This window comes from Scheffersomyces xylosifermentans (genome assembly GCF_036884685.1).
Source record: "Scheffersomyces xylosifermentans strain CBS 12540 chromosome Unknown RJT20scaffold_3, whole genome shotgun sequence".
In the NCBI taxonomy this organism is placed as follows: Eukaryota; Fungi; Ascomycota; class Pichiomycetes; order Serinales; family Debaryomycetaceae; genus Scheffersomyces; species Scheffersomyces xylosifermentans.
The window spans coordinates 1,411,809-1,430,440 of record NW_027042941.1 but is presented as its reverse complement, the minus strand read 5'-3'; the positions used below and the strand labels follow the sequence as shown (position 1 = coordinate 1,430,440).

The 18,632-nt window shown below is 39.4% G+C and overlaps 7 protein-coding genes across 7 annotated transcripts; 3 read left to right on the top strand and 4 right to left on the bottom strand. All coding sequences in view use genetic code 12, as the record gives it.

Annotated features, from left to right (window-relative positions):
- Positions 1–71: 71 nt before the first annotated feature.
- RFC1 (replication factor C subunit 1) lies at positions 72–3,046 on the bottom strand (the record flags this gene model as incomplete). The annotated part of the gene is made up of 2 exons (XM_064918314.1): positions 72–2,879; positions 2,975–3,046. 2 exons carry the CDS (start codon positions 3,044–3,046, stop codon positions 72–74), a joined length of 2,880 nt encoding a protein of 959 aa, XP_064775185.1.
- Positions 3,047–3,619: 573 nt separating this feature from the next.
- On the bottom strand, positions 3,620–5,538 carry RJT20DRAFT_37280 (uncharacterized protein). Its single transcript, XM_064919885.1, has one exon. It carries the CDS (start codon positions 5,205–5,207, stop codon positions 3,732–3,734), a length of 1,476 nt encoding a protein of 491 aa, XP_064775184.1. The 5' UTR covers positions 5,208–5,538; the 3' UTR covers positions 3,620–3,731.
- Positions 5,539–8,262: 2,724 nt separating this feature from the next.
- RJT20DRAFT_37276 (uncharacterized protein) lies at positions 8,263–10,604 on the top strand. The gene has a single exon (XM_064919884.1). It carries the CDS (start codon positions 8,457–8,459, stop codon positions 10,110–10,112), a length of 1,656 nt encoding a protein of 551 aa, XP_064775183.1. The 5' UTR covers positions 8,263–8,456; the 3' UTR covers positions 10,113–10,604.
- RJT20DRAFT_37275 (uncharacterized protein) lies at positions 10,605–12,537 on the top strand. The gene has a single exon (XM_064919883.1). The coding sequence runs from the start codon at positions 11,097–11,099 to the stop codon at positions 12,519–12,521; it is 1,425 nt and encodes a 474-aa protein (XP_064775182.1). The 5' UTR covers positions 10,605–11,096; the 3' UTR covers positions 12,522–12,537.
- A 16-nt stretch (positions 12,538–12,553) lies between these two features.
- RJT20DRAFT_117123 (Hsp90 cochaperone) lies at positions 12,554–14,336 on the bottom strand (the record flags this gene model as incomplete). The annotated part of the gene is made up of 2 exons (XM_064915850.1): positions 13,802–14,336; positions 12,554–13,729 (listed from the first exon to the last, which is right to left on the bottom strand). Exons 1-2 carry the CDS (start codon positions 14,147–14,149, stop codon positions 12,554–12,556), a joined length of 1,524 nt encoding a protein of 507 aa, XP_064775181.1. The 5' UTR covers positions 14,150–14,336.
- RJT20DRAFT_37292 (2-(3-amino-3-carboxypropyl)histidine synthase) lies at positions 14,291–15,731 on the top strand. The gene has a single exon (XM_064919886.1). It carries the CDS (start codon positions 14,378–14,380, stop codon positions 15,653–15,655), a length of 1,278 nt encoding a protein of 425 aa, XP_064775180.1. The 5' UTR covers positions 14,291–14,377; the 3' UTR covers positions 15,656–15,731.
- On the bottom strand, positions 15,731–18,296 carry RJT20DRAFT_37272 (Golgi transport complex subunit). Its single transcript, XM_064919882.1, has one exon. It carries the CDS (start codon positions 18,204–18,206, stop codon positions 15,807–15,809), a length of 2,400 nt encoding a protein of 799 aa, XP_064775179.1. The 5' UTR covers positions 18,207–18,296; the 3' UTR covers positions 15,731–15,806.
- Between the last annotated feature and the right edge of the window lie 336 nt (positions 18,297–18,632).

The window sequence follows — 18,632 nt, the reverse complement described above, 5'->3', positions numbered from 1 at the left end:
TTAACTTATTATACAGTAAGAATGGTAAGAGAACAAATAATATAGAAGCTAAATCCATACCATGATTGCCTCTACTTTATAGCCTTGGCTCTAGGTTTAGCTGCTGGCTTAGCCTTTGCCTTGGCGGCCCTCTTCGGCTTGACTTCCTTAATTAACTTGTCTTTCTTCGTATCTATCTTATCACTGTCTTCTGTTTCTTCTTCCTCTTTTTCGTTGGTGTCGTCTTCGATGACGTCTTCATAATCTACTTTCTGTTTCCTGGCACCTCCAGCTCCCACTGAATTACCCGTCTTATATATAGCTACTGGATGTGTCGTGGAGTTATACTTTCTGGTGAAAGTAGTTTTCACCTTTGTCGAGATCTTCGCTGTGACATCGCCACCTACTCCGAGCTCATTAATTGTATCCCAGTCTTCCCTGGACAAGAAGTAATAGTCCATGACATCCATAACATCATCAATACCATCTTCCTGTTTCTCTATCAATGGATCCGTCATTCTTTTGAGAAGAACAGTCATGTAGTCCAATCTTAATTCCTTTTTATCAGTAGAAGTTCTCAATCTTGTGTGATATTGCAACTCCTGTAAGAGACGTTGATATTTCATAGTCTTCGAGTTTTGCCCTAACCAACCAGCAAAGTTGATTCTTTGTTTTAAGACACCTGCAACTTCCAGTGATGGCTTGACTGATGACATGACACCATGGAAGGGAAGCAAACTCCATTGTTGTTCACTTGATCTAATCAAGGAGTTGATACGATCTGATTGCGAAATATCATCAGCAGCATTTGCAACTCTCTCAAGATGATTTCTTATCGATGTACAATTCGTTGGACTAGTCGACAAATAATTCTCTTGAATCATTAATGGCGTAAAGTCGATATCATTAAAATAAAGATCGATTTTGTCATTTAATGAATGTCTGGCAGAAGGCAAATAAATTTGTCCATGCAATAATTTCTCTGTGATTTCGAATGGTTTTAGAATAGTCTGCTTCTTCCAACTGGCTGCAGCATCCTTTGCTTCTGTTGATCCGATCGACTTTTGGGTTTTAGAAACCGTTGATAACAAGTTAATCATCTGCCTAATATCATTACCAGTAGCTTGTACCAATTGACCAATGACATTTGCGTCTAATTTGATCTTTTCACGATGTGCTATAGACATCAATCTTGATTTGACTTCCATTTCTGACGGCCTCCTGAAAGGGAGTGCGTAAGTAACCTTGTCGAATGTTCTCATTTTTGGTAACGATTTATCATTACAAATTAAGATCATTGGCATATTAGTAACCCTACAAAATGCTGATAAGGCACCGGCACCACCATGGTCACCACTTGACATACCATCTACCTCATCCATAATGAGACAAAATTTACGGTCATTTTTTGTGTGTTCTACGTTTTCATCACGGTGTTTGAAGAAACCGACAACAGAGGTGTTTGTCAAGACAGACTTTAGGTTGGCATTTAATAATGACTTGGATCTGACGTCTGATGCATTCTTCTCCAAAATGTCAAATCCAAGGTTTTTGGCCACCAAATGTGCTGCACTAGTCTTTCCGATACCTGGAGGTCCACTGATCAAGCAGGCACGAAACTTTCCTCCACCATCACTTCCTCCATACTGGAATCCCAGTTTTGCATTGTCAAACCACTGCTCGAGCCAGGTATGTAATTTTTGAACCTGCCCCTTGTTACCACAAAGCTGCTGTAGTGTTGAAGGAGCATATTTGACTGTCCACAATTTCTCGCTGTCCGAAATAGGCCTTGGAACATCTTCAGGGATCCTATCTTGCGAGGAGCTGGAACTTTTCTTTACTATCTCTTGTCTTCTTGCTTCCAAAAGTTTCCTTTTCCTTTCCTCCTCCTGTTGGGCTTTTAGTTCTTCGGCTTCCGCTTCTTCAATGACTCTCCGTTCTTCTTCCTCTCGCTTAATCTTGGCCTTGATGGCAGCATCACCTCCTCCACCTTCTACAGGCATACTTTCTAATAATTGAATAAAGCCGTTTTCATCAATTGCCTTAATATTCAATTTTTTGATCTTTGCGATCTTGGAAGGTCCAGCTTCGTCTCCAATGACCACCACAGAAGTTTTTCCTGATATCGACTTGGTTACCTTACCTCCATACTTTTTTGCCAAATTCTCTGCGGAATCTCTATCTAATCTAGGCAAGACTCCTGTGAAGACCATAGTAAGACCAGATAGGCAGTTCGGCAGCGCTTCAGGGATATCGATGCTTTCTCCAGTTCCTGTAGAGGCGTCAGCTGCTTTTTTGGCAAAGAAGTTGAATTTCTTTCCCTCTTCAACCTCAGGTAATTCTGCATTTGGAATTTTTGCCAACACCTCCTCAGCGGTAATAGCGGATGAAGCAGTGCTTGCAGTATTTGCAGCAGTTGTTGATTCCTTTTTAACTGGTGTCTTCTTAGGCGTTGCCGTGTTCTTTACCTTCTTTGTGGGTGATTCTACGACCGGAATTTCCTCTTCGGCAATCTCCTTCTTAGCAGCCGTAGCTTTTGTTGGTGTCTTCTTAGGTGTTTGTGGCTTTGCCTTTTTTGGTGAAGGTGCTTGTCTTGACGCCCTCGTTGTCTTTGGAGGAGGAGGCGCAATCTCTTCAAGATCGTCAGCTAAGAATGCCTCATCATCCTCATCATCAAATGCATCATCTTCATCCATATTGAAATCGTCGTCTGATTCGAGACTAATGACTTCTTTCTTTGTCGGTTTTGCTCCTACTTGTCCCTTGAAATAAGGACTAGTTGAGTTTTTAGTAGTTTTCAAGCGTTTTGGAGACTGTTCGATTTCTTCATCATCATCTATGATCTCATGGACCACCTTAGCTGCTCTTTTGGTAGCCGCTGGCGCCGATTTTTTGGCAGCCTAAACGTCTGTTAGTAAAAGTCTTCTAGCAATCACCTGGAATCTCGTTAATCATAAGACTGGTAGAACCATCAATTGACATCGAAATCACTCACTTTTTTCCCGTTGTTATCACCAACCGCTTTAAAAAACTCAGTGATACTCTTATTACCACCGGGTTTCAGCATTGTCAATGATTACTGGCTATAGTATCCACTTCATTAGCTAGCTTCATAATCAAATCGTGATTTTTCAAGATCAGGAAGACGCGATTTTTAAATTGGCTGGAAAATGGACATGGTAGCGCCATAGAAGGGAAAGCTGATGGATGAAGTTTAGTGCAAAAAGCTGCAAATTCATGAGGATGGGTGGGTAATGGTAGGCATGAAAATGGTAGAGATGTGTAAGAGTGATGTTATTAATTTAAAGGCTGTAACTGTGTGTAGTTGTAGAATGGTTTTAGTGGCTTTAGTGGGTATTTTAAGGAAAGGATCTTGCTATAGAAGTACAGATTATTTTGGTGTTAAGAAGCGCAAATTTGCAATAAGATATTACATTATTTGATAGTTTTGTCATTTTTGGGAGAAATTTCGAGTAGAATTTGGGTTATTTATACCACTCTCGTCTTAGAGCAATCACTACACTTATAAGATTGGGAGGAAATAGTGGTTACTCATGTATATCTAAGACGGTAGTCCTGACTATATATATATACATAAGTTATGCAATTAGTAAGGTAGGGATGACTGATGTGAAGGAGCTTTTTGTGTATTTTGATATACTTCAAGAAAGTTGATGCATTGGTTCAATTTTTGATGAGATGTATAGTTTACATTGCTTTGGAGAAGGTTTTATTGTGGAATAAAGCTGACATTATTTGGTGCTGCTGGACTCCTTCTCAAGGAAATCCGTCCACAAATTGACGAAACTTTGTCTTCCAGATTTTGAGTCGTCGTCAGCTCTGTTAACTTGTGTGCTGTGGCTCAAACCAGCCGCTATTCTTTGGCTTTCATCCCACTCTAACAAGGCGCTGATCAATTGTAAAGCTTCAAATTTTTTTGTATCTCCCCTAGGGAATTGCAAGAAACTGACTATGACGTTCGAAATCAATTCCTTATCAATTGCTTTGTTGCCTTCACCACCGTGTTGTTTCAACATGGTAAGAGATTTGGTTAAATGTTCATTCAAAATAATGGCTTCATGACGTAATTTTCCAATGATCAATTGCTTGTTATTTATATCTAATTTTAATTGATCGATTTGTTTAGCTTCTTCCTGAAGTTTGGCCAATTGTTCTTGTGTGGAAGTCAATTCTTCCAACTTGGAAGCTATGTCTTGTTTTGCTAGGGCAATTTCCTCTTCAAGAAGGCCGATTTGCTGCTTGTAGTTCGTCTCCTTTGTTCCAAATTGTACTTGTCTCTCCTCAACGGCCTTGCTGATTTTCTCTATCGAAGCTCTCAATTGAACTATTTCTACGTCTTTAGAAGAATTCTTATCATTGAGCTCTTCTATTTTGAGAAGAGAATTCTTATTTTCCATGGCCAACTCATCTTTTATCAAATTAAACTCTGTTATCTCGACTTTAAGTTCATTTATCTTTTTAGATAATTTAGAGTTTTGATTTTCCAAACTGTATTTTTCGTCTTGCAATTCTTCCAATTGGACCTGGTATTCTCTTCTAGATTTAGTTAAAGCATCCGATAGACGGTCACATTCGTTGTTCAAATCTTCATTTTGCTCAGTTAACTTTTTAATCAAAGCATCATTCTGCTCGGAGCTTGATGCTTTCGCATTGGCTGATTTTTCAGTCTCTTGCAATTTGTGCTTCAAGATGGCATTTTCTTCTTTAAATTGATCGAGACTCTTTTGAGACTCCTCCAAAGCTGATTCTGCTTCTTTCATTTTGCTAAAAATAGATTTAACAGTAGCCATTCTACTTAACAACGCATCATATGAAGACTTTATTTCGTCACGCTCCTTCTGAGTAGAAGCCAATTGCTCTATCAACTCTTGTGTTTTACTATAATCTACATTATTCGACTCTTCTTCCTCGACCTTTCCGTTCAGCTTTGAAGCATTTTCCAGTATTATTTTATCTTTCTTTTCAACTTCTAAAGTTAACTGTTCTATTTTCTTTTGCAATTCAGCAATTTTTATAGATTCTCCATCATTATCGGCCTCTGTGTCTTTGCCTTCTACGATACTTCCATTTGTAGGAGCTCCATTTTCGGTTTCTTCGGTATCGACAGCTGTCTCGAGATCTACGATCTCATCCGTATCTTGTTCAGGCTTCGGTACTGAAGTGTCAACCACTTTAGGACTGTTCAGCTTCTTCTTGTTCTTGGCCATTTTTCAACAGATTTGCTTTCAAGTTGAAAATCGGTCTTATTGAATGGTCTATACTAAGAGTAGCCACCTTCACGGATTTCCCGTCTTGTCTTCTTTTCCAAGCGTCTTAACAGATCATTTGTATTGGTATGTCCATAGTCAATAACGACAGCACAGTTAAAAAAAGAATAACTTTGAGCAAAGTGACTGCAGATAATCAGCTCTTTACCGCTGATTTATTGTTTTTTCGCGTCCTCTACTTTGTAGTGTGTTTGTTTGTATGAGAGAGTGGCTGTGGAAGGGTCTATAGTGCTTGCGTCATAGGTATATTGAGAAGGGCTACAGATGTGTCACCTGAGCACTAAATGAGATAGAAGTAGATGATTTAAAATCGTTTTGGTAGTTTTAGTGGAATTGGAGAGAATTTTGAACTTTCCTGGTGGTCTTTGGTGAGTTTGTTGCTATTTTTCCTAATACTCTCTGGTGATTGATTTATTTTTTTTTTGACTATACATTGAGCTATATACCGCAGAAAAGAATATGGCACACAGTTAAGTAGGTAGGGAGGCAGGTTTATTGGTAACTTCATATGGCTATGGGACTTCTCTTCATAGGATAGGTAACTTACTTACATAGTAGTTGAAAATTACTGCATTGAAAAGGTTAAACTTCTTCTGCCTAAAATGGCCCTATCTCGACACTGTAGCACACAACATTTCTCCCGATATATTACATACCGCTTTCGTATTCACGATAACCGAAGTAAGTTCTCACATATACCAATTAGATCGCAACCACAAAAAGTCCAGATGAGGAGTCAGGCCCAAAGAGGAAACTTTCGTAACGAAAATGGAGTAAATGCTAAAAGGAGATCCCACAAACGCAGACAATGGATGGTGTTATTAAACGATGACAATTAATGCTTGTACTACAGCACACAAGGATATTTTCTATAACATTACCACATATGGCGGTGTACAGTAAGGCTCCATAGAGAATGTTGCATCACATAATAGAACAAAAATAGAACCAGTATTTCCCTAGACAGAGAAAGTGGATGTACAAGAAAATGGCACATAAGTCAACCGAATAGTGTACGAAGACGCAGACATGTCACAAAAAACATGTCATCTTCATTGTCAAAAGATTGACGAAAAAGATGAAATTTCCACGAGATCAGCATACAAAATACGACATCACTGAAGCGGAGATCAAACCACTGAACGAAGCTAGCGAGAATGAGGTAAAACTGGAGAACCCTGTTCAGGATTTGATCTACTTTTATATCCGTCTTTCTATGCACCAAGCCTCCGTACTCTCAGTTCATCCATCAATAACACGACTAGTCACATGTCAAGGAATCCTTTTCATGCATTAGGGGACAGACATAAGCAGCACTCGACAGATGCATACACTTTAGGAAAAGTGCGGACAAGAACGTTCCAGTTAAGGTAGACTTCCACCTCAACGAGGGACGTTAAAGATCGGCATCAAAGTCTATAAAATGATCACAAACAGGAACCTACCACGTCCCAAGGGGCTGATAAGAGTTGGAATCACTTAAAGCACTTCATGTGAGCCGTCTTCTGCGTATCCGGCCTATGCTGCAACAAAAGGACATACATGCGAGTAAATATATGTAGGAGATATTATCACCATCCAGAAAGGGTTAAATTAAAGTGGGATATGAGTGGAGGTGGAGAATACTCCACACTAACTGGATGTAGAACTTCCCACACTTGTATTATGACAGGTGGCACTTATGAGCGAATGATACCGAGAATTACATTGAGATTTAGGTAATAATAATGTGGCTATCATTCATTGTTATCTAGTACCTGGTATTTCGCAGCCCAGGCCAGATATACCAAGAGAGTATTAGCATTATAATATTGGCTAACTTTAGAGTTCTTGCGAGTTCTTGTGAGCAGAAATGACCACAAGCATTCCATGTTTAGGCCAATTTGCCTGAATCCAGCGAAGAATAACATTTGAACAAATAGATGATCACGGTGGTGATTTATGTACTCCGAGCCTGGGTCTGAGTGCACACAGTAATTTATCTCAATTGGGACTGTTCCGTATGATACTTCCGCAGCGATTCACAACTGATCCAGATTGGGCTGCCGATTGTCTTCTCCCGGAAATATACAGATGGGCAGGAGCGTCAGATGATGCTGCAGGGATTTCAGGGAGTTTACTGAACAGAGGAAGAGACAGCGATTAATCGTCGATTATCCAACATTTGCCAGTGGTGCTGATAACTAGCAGCCATGCAAAAAATAAAATGGTGCGAAGAACAGAAAACAATTAATATTTATATTATTATTAATTATTCAAGATGTTCGTTATTAATAATAGTAATATTAATTAGAGCACACAGCACAAGGGTTATGACCACGAGAAACGCCTAAGGGCGATAGTAACATCATTGAGACCCACTGGGGAGAACATACAGTTGCTGCCCATAAAATAAAAATGCCGGCCGTGGCACACTCCCACACACTAAATCCTGGAATCACGGCATAATCTGTCGCATACATCATCCTACACCGCACACATTATCTGTACATACACCTAATTATTCACTGAGCAATGTCTCGACCATACGTTTGCAGGTCATTGCCGCAATCGATGTAACTGTTCTCTCTGACTGTGTCAAAATCTATAGTCACAGACAATTATAGCTATATGGCCTGTCTTGCATCCATAATGCCACCCTCGATGTCCACCCTTAATCTACACTTTCCGTGGTTTCTGCTCTCTCGTTATCGTATCCTCTACTTCACTACACCCGACTCACACCCTACACCTTACCTTACCCTCTACACCATACTCTGTGGTAGCCCCTCCGGTCTTTTACTCTCTCTCACGCAACTCTGAAATTTGCTTGTCACTGTACCTTAAAAATTCGTTTTTGTGCGTCCTGATATTTTAGTACTTGAAACCATCCTTTGTTAGTGTTTTGTTGTTGGTGGATTGTAGTAGTGACCAGTTCTTATCCGTTGTTGTTCGTGGTAAAACAGCATCTTTTCGTCATTTACGGCATTTCGTGTGGTTAATACTACCACCATCTTCATCGCGTTGCATCAGAACACCCCCCTTTCTGGTCTGTCTGTTCTGCCCGCTAAAAACCGTGTGCTTACCCATATACACCCGCTATACAATATACAAAAATCATAAAAGAGAGCAAACTCTTCAACCCACCGTCCATTAGTTCAACACTCGGACAAAAACCTCCAGTAAACTACCTACAGCACTGCCGTAACCATGTCCGCATCCATGAGCGTCCATTCGCTCATTGACAAGTTCTCCAATAGGGACTCTCCATCGCTGTCCGCGTCTTCAAACAACCCGAATCCAAATCGTGTTGATGAAAACCCACAACCAAACTCGGCGGCTGGGCAAGAAACCTCACAAAGAGATCCCACAATAGGGCCCGAACAGGAATACAGACAAAATCCTTTGAAGAGACCACTTTCTGCAGCAACTACGGCATCCGCTTCGTCATACGATCGATCCAAAATATCTCCGCCCGCAGCGAATGCAAAGATTACCAATATTGACCAGACAGGTTTACTTTCTTTGCTAGGACCAAACGTCACTTCGTTCCCCTACTCAGAAGAAGCATTTATAGAAACCATCAAGTTGCGTGCCGAACAAGAGAAGACTAAACAAGACTTCTACAAAGTGGAAATAGCCAACAAGAACTTTTCGATCATCCAAACTGCATTAAAGGTTCAAATCCCAGTAAATCTCATCCCTCTTATGTGTGTTGGAAACTCACCTGAGTCTCCCGACAATCCTCAACTTCAGCAGTTACAGCAATTGAAGCAGGAAATTCAACAGCAGTCTCGTCAACAGCAACATCAACAATCTTCACAACCAACACAAACACAAACGCAGCAACCCGTAGGATTCCAGAAGAGCCATAGTAGGTCTAGTAGCGGAGGAGCACCTCCCAGAGGAGCATTCCAGGACTCTCTCAACGCGAGTCCTATACCACCAATGAACTATCGATTTGGAGCTGGTTCTTCCTCTAACATGTCGTCTGTAAGGAGGCCACTTTCCCCTGCGAAAATTGGAGCTGCAGCTGTGGCCAATCTTGCAACACCGACGACTCCATATAGGGGTGTACCGACCACTGGAACTGGAGCTTTAAGTAGAAGAACCAGACCGCTTCAACTGCATCAACGCCATTACTCTATGCCTGTAGAGTCTCCGAGCAACAGAGTGGGCAGAAGTAAACCCATAGACTTGGCTCCGGCGGAATATTCGCAACTGGCGATAGCCAAGAATGCTAGCTTACAGCCACAAAGTAATCCCACTAACCCTGTCCAATTGCAGTCACCATTGGGTGCAACATCCACAATTCAAGTAAAGCCATCGCCAGCCCAACCGCTTCACAAGCAGAGCAAGCTGAACCAACCACCGTCACAGGAGTCCATGACTTCATTCCAGCATATTATCCAGTTTCATCACTGGAAACCAGAGGGTCCCGGACAAGGACCTAACATCGGAGGTGGAAATCCTTTTAAACAACAGCCGCCGCAGCCGAATCAACACAAACGTCATAAATCAACATCGGAGAATATGTCTGTAGACCTTACATCGCCCACTGAATTAGGACCTCCTCATTTACCAAGTGTTCCGAATATAAAAGTCGAGAGGCCACAAGGAACAACCATGTCTGCCCAACCTTCACTTGAGGAGGACGAAGATGAGGATGCTGAAATGACTATTGACACAAGTGCCATTTCGGACATTAGTAATACCACGACAGGAGATGCATCAAAATTGATACCCAGGGACGAACCAAACGAAAGTATTCTTGATTCGGCAAACCCACCTCGAATTTCTCATTCACGACAGCTGCTGAACGTTGGCCGTTACCCCCATGATATTCTTTCTCCTTCCAGTAGGTAGACAAGTATAACTCAATGAGGAAGTCGGATTACTTTGAATGGTAAATATAGCATATCTGGGTCTGACTCATCCTAGCAGAAATTATGCGGAACTTTTACAAGAGCCACCATGCACCAGACTTTCGCTTTCTCGTCTTCCATAAATCTGCGGCCAAATTTACTTCATTAGCATAACAGCCACTTTTAACGATAATGACTATTATAGAATATTTATTCATATATATAATTCCACATTTATTTATATCTCCAGTCGACTGTCTAGTTCTTTTGCGAGTCACCCTTCGTTCTAGATCTTGCATTTCTTCTATACATCACACCACTGGCGTAGAATACTAACAGCTTAGTACAATCTCCCATGTCCATCGTCTAGCACCCGTCGTCTAATTTACATCTCTTCGGATCTATTGATTTTCCCATTTGGCGACTTTTTTTTTGCAATCTTGCAATTTTCTATTTTAAGCCGAGCGCCCCACGCCCCGCATTTGGACCCTCAATCGCATGGGCATCAGAAGCTGATGGTGTGGGGAGAACAAAGTGGTAAGTATGTAGTTAGAAGTAGTCAAGTTATTGTTCCAAAGTCTAAGTTCTTTGTGTAAGGGCATGAAACACAATGTGATCTGATTTGGACATCTTCGCTTGGAACTGGAGGAATTGAAACCAAATTTGGAACCGAAATTTTCTTAAACTCTCCTCAGCTAGACAGGAAAACAGCTGATTATATATAGACTGGAATTCATAGAGTAGTCTTGGTATACATGATTGGAACCAGGCTCACGTGAGGAGTACCATATTTTTGACATATTATTCTAGATGTAGTTTGCTTCATGTACGTATATGGATCAAAGTTTGTCTTTGTTTATTTAATTTTTTCTGTTATGGAAAGTTAGTAGTTTGTCGTAGTCTTATACTTTCGTTGAATATTTTTCTTAGTGCTTTTAAGTAAGTGTTATTCAAAAGAGTCTGCGATCTTGATTTGCCTACAGCTATGAGCCGTTCTACTGCTACTACTTCCTTGGGAAGAATAGCAATATTACCATCGAAACGCCAAAGAAGGTTCGTAGTGAAAAATTTCAAGCATGCCATATTTCTCATACGATTCGTTATTCGAAAGGCCATTTTACCCAGATCAACGGTGACTTCATTCTTTTTGGCCTATATATACATTGTTCTCCCCAAGATCATTGCACGCACCATTAACTTGCTAAGACTTAGGGATATCAGAGAAGCTGGTGCCACCATTCGTAGAATCCTTATCAAAGCCTTTGATGTCAAGGGCTTCCCAGTATTTATTGGAAAGTTAATTGCAACTTTGAACATCCTCTCTCCAGCAGCTAAAATAGCGTTGACCAAGGCAGGACTTCCAAGTTCGAGTGTTGATCTCACAGCTACATTAATAGCGAGTTTCCTAGCAGCTTTGCTAAACTTCCCTTCTTTCCAGAAGCAAGCTGTCAGTTTTGATCGTTATTACACATTAGATCTAACATTGACGTTGGTAACTCGTGCATTGGATTCATTATTCTCGGTCTATGCACCATTCTTGCTATCATACTACAATTTGAAAGAGGAAGTAGTTTACCCATACGGCGATGCCCTATTGTTCATCGTTTCTTGCTATTTTATCATGGTAGCCTGGTTCTACGAACCCGAGAAATTGTCCCCTGGGTATAGAAAATGGATCACTTCAGCGTCAAATACTGACTTAGACATGGTAAAAGGTATGAAATATATTCAAGAGGGAAAGCTTCAATACATCGACCCCAAGAACCCTCCTAAAGAATTACCTTCTGAGCAGCATCATTTCGAAGAGTTCTGTAAAAAGTATAATAAGGATCCTAGCTTGGGAGACTTAACAATACGAAAGAAGCTTCCATGTGTGGTAATACATTCCTTCGATACAAAGAGTTGTGCGGGCCATGCTCTTAATATGTTTTATAAAGAGTTCAAATTTGCATTTAAGTTGTACGGAACCCTCAATGTCATCATGTTCATCTTTCGTAGACGTGCTGCGACGAAGAGAATCGTGAGCTCCTTTAGATCAGCTATGTTTCTTGGGACATTTACTGCGTTGAACTGGTACTTCTTGTGCTTGTTCAGAAATGAACCTCTCACTTCACTCTTTCCCGGTGTGTCACAAGCTACTTGGGACCTGATTTCACCAAAAATTGGAGCCTTAGCCTCAGGATTCAGTTGTTTCTTAGAGACTCCATCCAGAAGAAAGGAATTGTCCTTATTCGTGGCACCTAAAGCAATGGGTACGTTTGTTTCTCCAGAACCAACCAAGACTAATTTACAATTGGAAACAATTGCTTTCAGTGTCAGTTTTGCCACATTAGTTAGCTTTGCCAAACTGGATTCTTCGAAGGTCAGAGGTTTAGTGGGAAAAGCATTAGGTGCTATCTTTAAAAATTAGATATATATATAGTACAATGATATACAACGTAATTATGCCTGGTTTTGATAAGCATGGTACAGCTCTTCTGCCATAAGCTCAATTTCGTGAAGGTTCAAGGCGACGATATTATCATTTTCATCGTCAATGTCAATAGCTTCATCTGTGTCAACTTTCTCAAAGGTGACTTCTGTCTTCTGCAAGTTAATATATTCCTTTCTGAGATCATGTGCAAGAGTACGAAGAGTTGCTTCGCTAAAATCGTCACTGATCAACCAAGCACAATAGTCTTCTAACCATATCTTATCGTAGACATAGTAGACATCGTGGTACCTAAATAATTCCTTCAAGTCCAAAAGAGTCTTCAATACTAATCTCTTTCCTCCTCTAAGGTTGTGATATACATCTTCCCAAACCTTCAAGGTTAAGTTGTAATTTCTGTGCAATGGATATGATAATGCTCTTCTAATGCTCGTTATTATTGTTGCTTTCAAGACATTATCATCTGTCGCTTGTGCTAGTATCTGAGAGTCTAGAAATGCAATTTGAGGTGTTAGCCTTCCTATTGTCCAGGCACTCTCGATGTTGTGATCGCCTTCTGTTTCTCTTAAATCGAAATGGTATGCAAAAAGTAAGGAAACGAGTAATGTGTAAAGCTGAGGTTTATAAGCTTCTTCTATTAAATATGACTTCCGTGGCAATTTGATCATCTTCTCTTGCTCGTCTTTAGTGAATTCCACAGGCATTATTTGAGTTCTTTCTTCTAATGGTAACTGCTGCTCAGCTTTGTACCATTTCAAAAACTGTCTAGTCAATGGATTCTTCCATTCCAATAATTCTTTGAATGATTTATCATCGTCGGGACTGGGATACTTTTCCATTATGTAGTCTGCAGCATAGAATTCAGGATCAAATTTGATATTCTCTTTTATCAAACGTTCTATTATTCTATCGGTTACTGGGGTGTTTTCGGGGTCTCCTAATTCGTTTATATCGTTACCATTAGTGACAGATACTCCGACAATACTATCAAATTGATTGTTGAAACCATATTTGATTGCAGAGATCTTAATATTACCATCGTTATTGTTTAGCGATGGATCTACAGCTGCCTCTTGAGCAATTTCCCAATTGAACTTCTCTCCTTCAGCAAAGTCCTGTTGTACTTTTCCTGGTGTTGTTTGAATTTGTGCAATATTGTTGTCAACATCGAGCTCCTCGATCAATGGCTTCGATACTGGAACATTATTCGGCTCTGAGTCCGTCGTTACAGCTTCTTTTGTGGAGCCATCTTTTCCAACTTCCCTCAATTCGCTCTCATCGAGTGCTGTTTCCGCTGTGTAGTTGGTTGAACGAGCCAATAACTTCGTAGTAAGGTCCAAATCTGGGAAGAATTGGCCCTTGTTGAGCTTGGGGATCTTGATTTTCACGGATTCCGCCTTGGAATCATACTCCGCATGCGATCTTTCGTCGTCTATACATGGAAATGGAAGTCTAATTCGGAGATAGTATGGGCTTAGTGAGAAGATGAAGAGCTCATTTTCTACTATCATCTCGATATTTTGGGCACTAAAACGAATATGAGAAATTTTCGTTTCGATGTAGATAAACTCATCATCCTGGTTAATGGTAAAGAAAGGCGTTATCATCGTCAATCACTGCTAGCACCCTGCTTTCTGTCAAATAATGGTCAATTCTCTATTCTTGTCTACTACTAATTCACAGACATTTCTTATATCGGAGTGAGCCGCACGATGAATTTTTCAGTTTGCTTACCAAATAAATTTATGTGAGTGGGTTAAATGATAATGAGAGAAGTAGGTTGAATAAAGAGAGAAGAGATCTGTAGTATAGAGAATTTTGGATATTAGGTAGAAATGTCGAATACGATTGTAGAAGAGAAGAAAAAGGCTCCTAGGAGAAGATTTATAGGGAAAAGACCTACAGGTGATGGAGTGAATGGTGCAGTAATAGGCGATGGAAGCGCTCTTGTGACTACTGCAAATAAGACAAAGCATCTAGGCAGAGTGATGAACCAGATCCCAGATGACATACTTAACGATAAGGACTTGAACGAGGCCATAAAGCTTCTACCATCGAACTACAATTTTGAAATACACAAAACGGTGTGGAATATCAAGAAGCAGGGAGCCAAAAGAGTGGCTCTTCAAATGCCAGAAGGCTTACTCATCTACTCATTAATCATCTCAGATATCATTGAACAGTTTTGCGAGGTAGAAACTGTGGTTATGGGAGATGTATCCTACGGAGCCTGCTGTATTGATGATTATACAGCAAGATCCTTGGACTGTGATTTCATAGTTCATTATGCACATTCATGTTTGGTTCCAATAGACATTACAGAAATCAAAGTGCTATATGTCTTTGTTACAATAAATATCGACGAGACCCATTTGATAAATACCATTAAGCTTAATTTTGAAAGAGGTACACAGTTGGCCGTTTTTGGAACTATACAATTCAACCCCACTATACATAGCATCAAGGCCAAGTTAGAAGTAGACGAAGAACCTATATATTTGATACCACCACAGACAAGACCACTTTCGAAGGGTGAAGTTTTGGGATGTACTTCAGCTCGTTTAAATAAGGAACATATCAAAGGTATGATATATGTGGGTGATGGAAGATTCCATTTGGAAAGTTCTATGATTCATAACCCAGAGATTCCAGCATACAGATATGATCCATATTCCAGAAAGTTCACTAGGGAATACTATGACCAAAAGCAGATGATCAAGGTAAGAGAGGACGCTATCAATACTGCGTCGAAGGCAAAGAAAATTGGATTAATATTGGGCGCTTTAGGTAGACAAGGAAACCCTATTACTTTGGACAAACTTGAACAAAGTTTGACAGCCAAGGGTGTTCAAGTAGTAAAGATCATTTTAAGTGAAATATTTCCACAGAAATTGTCTATGTTTGATGATATAGATGCTTTCGTGCAAGTAGCATGTCCAAGACTTTCCATAGACTGGGGATACGCATTTGACAAGCCATTATTGACCCCCTACGAAGCCATGGTGATGTTAGAGAAAGATACGAGATGGAGCGAAACTTACTACCCAATGGATTACTATTCGAAGGATGGATATGGAAGAGGAAATATTCCAGATCACTCAAATGTTGTGTAATGGAAGCCACACATCATAAAATGCATTATAGATACTTCAAGAAACTCTAACATAAAGATCTATTTGACCATGTGGTTACGAAATGTAATGCTTGTATTTAAAACTTTTAAATTATAATAATGCAATAAACAACTCCTCTCTTTTTTCTTTATTACCCAGAAGATTTTAAAACCAATTCTTTGTACTCCAAGTACGCTTCCTCAACACCAAGCAAGGTTGCCACATCATAATCGGACCATGCAAATCTTTCCTGTAAAAATTCTTCATTGATCTGATTGAACTTTTCATAGAACTTTAGGAAGTTAAGAAAAGAATTCGACACAACTTCATTGACAATGCTTGGTGGGTTTAATTTCAAAAGAGACAGTTGGATGTCGAGTAATGCATTCGGTATATATGCTTGTATGGTTTCATTCAACTTCGCCACTTGGTCCTTGGTGTATAATTTGTTTTCTTTGATGGGCTCATAAATTGAAACTTCAAAGAAGTCGTCCGTGAAAGGACATATCATGTTGACAATATTGTAATAATCGGCTAATTCACACTCTTTCAAAATAGAATCCAACTGCAATTGAGTAAGCTCCTCGGTTAAATTGTTAATCATTTCATTGATTTCTATAACTTTATCACTCACTATAGTTATAGGCAAAATTTTTGATAGAGTCAAATCTAGGAAGTTCTCCTTCAAAATCAATTGATCCCTTTTGCTATCAAAGATCTTATTTTTGACTACATGGTCAAAGAAAACGTCAATTGGATCATTGATGATTAATTTCAAAAAGTTGTCATTCTCTTCTGGTGTAAAATTGAATATAGTGTCAGTGGTTGTTTGATCCAAGATTGGCAAAATGTCCGAATAAAAGTCTATAATCCACTCGGGCGGCTGCAAGTCAAGATTTAGCTCCAATTGTGCCAGGTTGCTTGTTTTGATACTTGCAAGTCTATTCCGTATGATACTCGTCAACCTATCTTGCGAAGCCTTCACCAACAGTTTCAATGCGATAGATACTTCACTGCTATCCAGTAGTTGTTTCGAGAACATCATTGAGTACAATTCCACAAGATTGAAAATAGAATAACTTGTGGATAATTTCGTTTCTGCTGAGATGATTTGGCCAATTTTGGACTTTATTGGCTTGGCAAGTGACTTCAAAATCTTATCTATTATATCACGGATGATGTTTTGGAACTCCTTTTTCTCTGCTTCGCTCTCTAAATCCTCAATAGTGAAAATACTAGTGATTGTATCTGATTCGTTCACTACGAGTGAATGAACATAAGCAAGCAAATCTCCAATGAAGCGTATTGGATCATGTGCATAAACAAATATTGGCCTCGACGAGGAGTTATCACTTGAAATGGACAGAGATCTTTGTTTTGTAGTAGATGCATTTCCGTTGCTATCCAAATTACCTTGGATTTGTCCCAAAAAGTCATCAATCAAAACCTTAGATCTGGAGTCCACAAAAGTATTAATGACGTTAGAAAAGTAATTCAACTTATTCTTCAAATACCGCATACATTGGTGCAATGTATGTAAGCGGGATTTCGAATTGAGTGAGTATAGATTACTCAATGTTTTGTTGGTGAAGTTAATGATGCGTTCAACAGACCTATTGATCAACCGATTGCTCTTTGACATGATCTTCAATCCTAATTGAGGATTGTCAATTGACAACAAGATTGAGCAGTTTGCATTTATTTCTTCCGCTCTCTTTAAGGTCGTGAAAAACTCGTCGTTGATGTCTCCTGAATCTAGCACAAATTCCTCATATTCGTTCAAAGTAAACTTTGCCTTGAATGCAATTAATAAATTCTTTTTAAGGGAGATGAGCTTCTTTTCATCATTTAATTCTTTCACCTTGGTGTTTAATTCATTGGAGAATTTGAATTTGTTGTTGATATTCTCATTGGTGGTTTTATTCAATTCATTCAATTTGCTTAATCTGTCTTCGATCACTTTTAATTGTTTAATAATAGGCAGGTACTCTTTGAGAACTAAACTCTGATTTTTGATGAGTTCATTTTCGATTTTCCCTCTCAACCTCTTCCTACCCATGGAGCCAATCATTCCAGGTTCGATTAACTCGTCAATTGAGTTGTTGTAGTTGGAATATTTATCTTCCAAATGCGAAAAGATCTCTCTCATCAATGTTTCGCTCAACGATTCATTCAAAACTCTTGAAAGCCGCGTTGAAAGAGATAATCGAGAGCTAGCAGGCTCCTTTTCATGAACTTTGAGTTCTTTGTCGTCTTCTGTATAGTCATATTGGCGCTCTTCTTTCTTCAAGAAGCTCAACGACATCTTAGCATACTTATCAGCCAATTCATTCTCCTTTGTTATTCTTTCCGTGTTTTCTTCTGAAATTCCATCGTCATTGTCTTCAAATTTCAAGAGATTACGTGTTAACGAGTTAAAGTTGGAAAATTTCTTGCCAAAACTCTCGATGTTAGACGTGATCGGTAGTGACAACGCCGGTTGTGGGTGAGGTAGATTGGTATCACCACTTATCTCATCGTTCAGGAATGAGTCGAAGTCAATGAAATCCATTTCTGCATAAATTGACTAAGAGAAGATATTAATATGTCAGCAGATTGACGAGTATAGACTTATCCAAAGAAACTGCTACACTTCTACTTGTGATTCTTTGGTTACACCTGTTCGTATTGTGAAAGAAGATTTGATCTGGAAAATCTGAGCACGTGACTTATTTCAATAGTGAATAGCTGCAAATTATTATTAGTTTGTATTGGGTTGCAATATCCTATAGGAAGGGTTATAGAAGAGATATCGTTCATAGTATGGAAGGTATCTTTTTATACTTAAGATGCTGATAATACTACGAATACTTTCAATTAAAAATGAAAGTTAAGAACAGTTTTTGACTAGATCGACTATCGCAAAGTCTCTTGTTATGTCTACAAGTAAACATTACAGTAACTATGTTGTTAGTTATAGTCATATTTACTAAATACC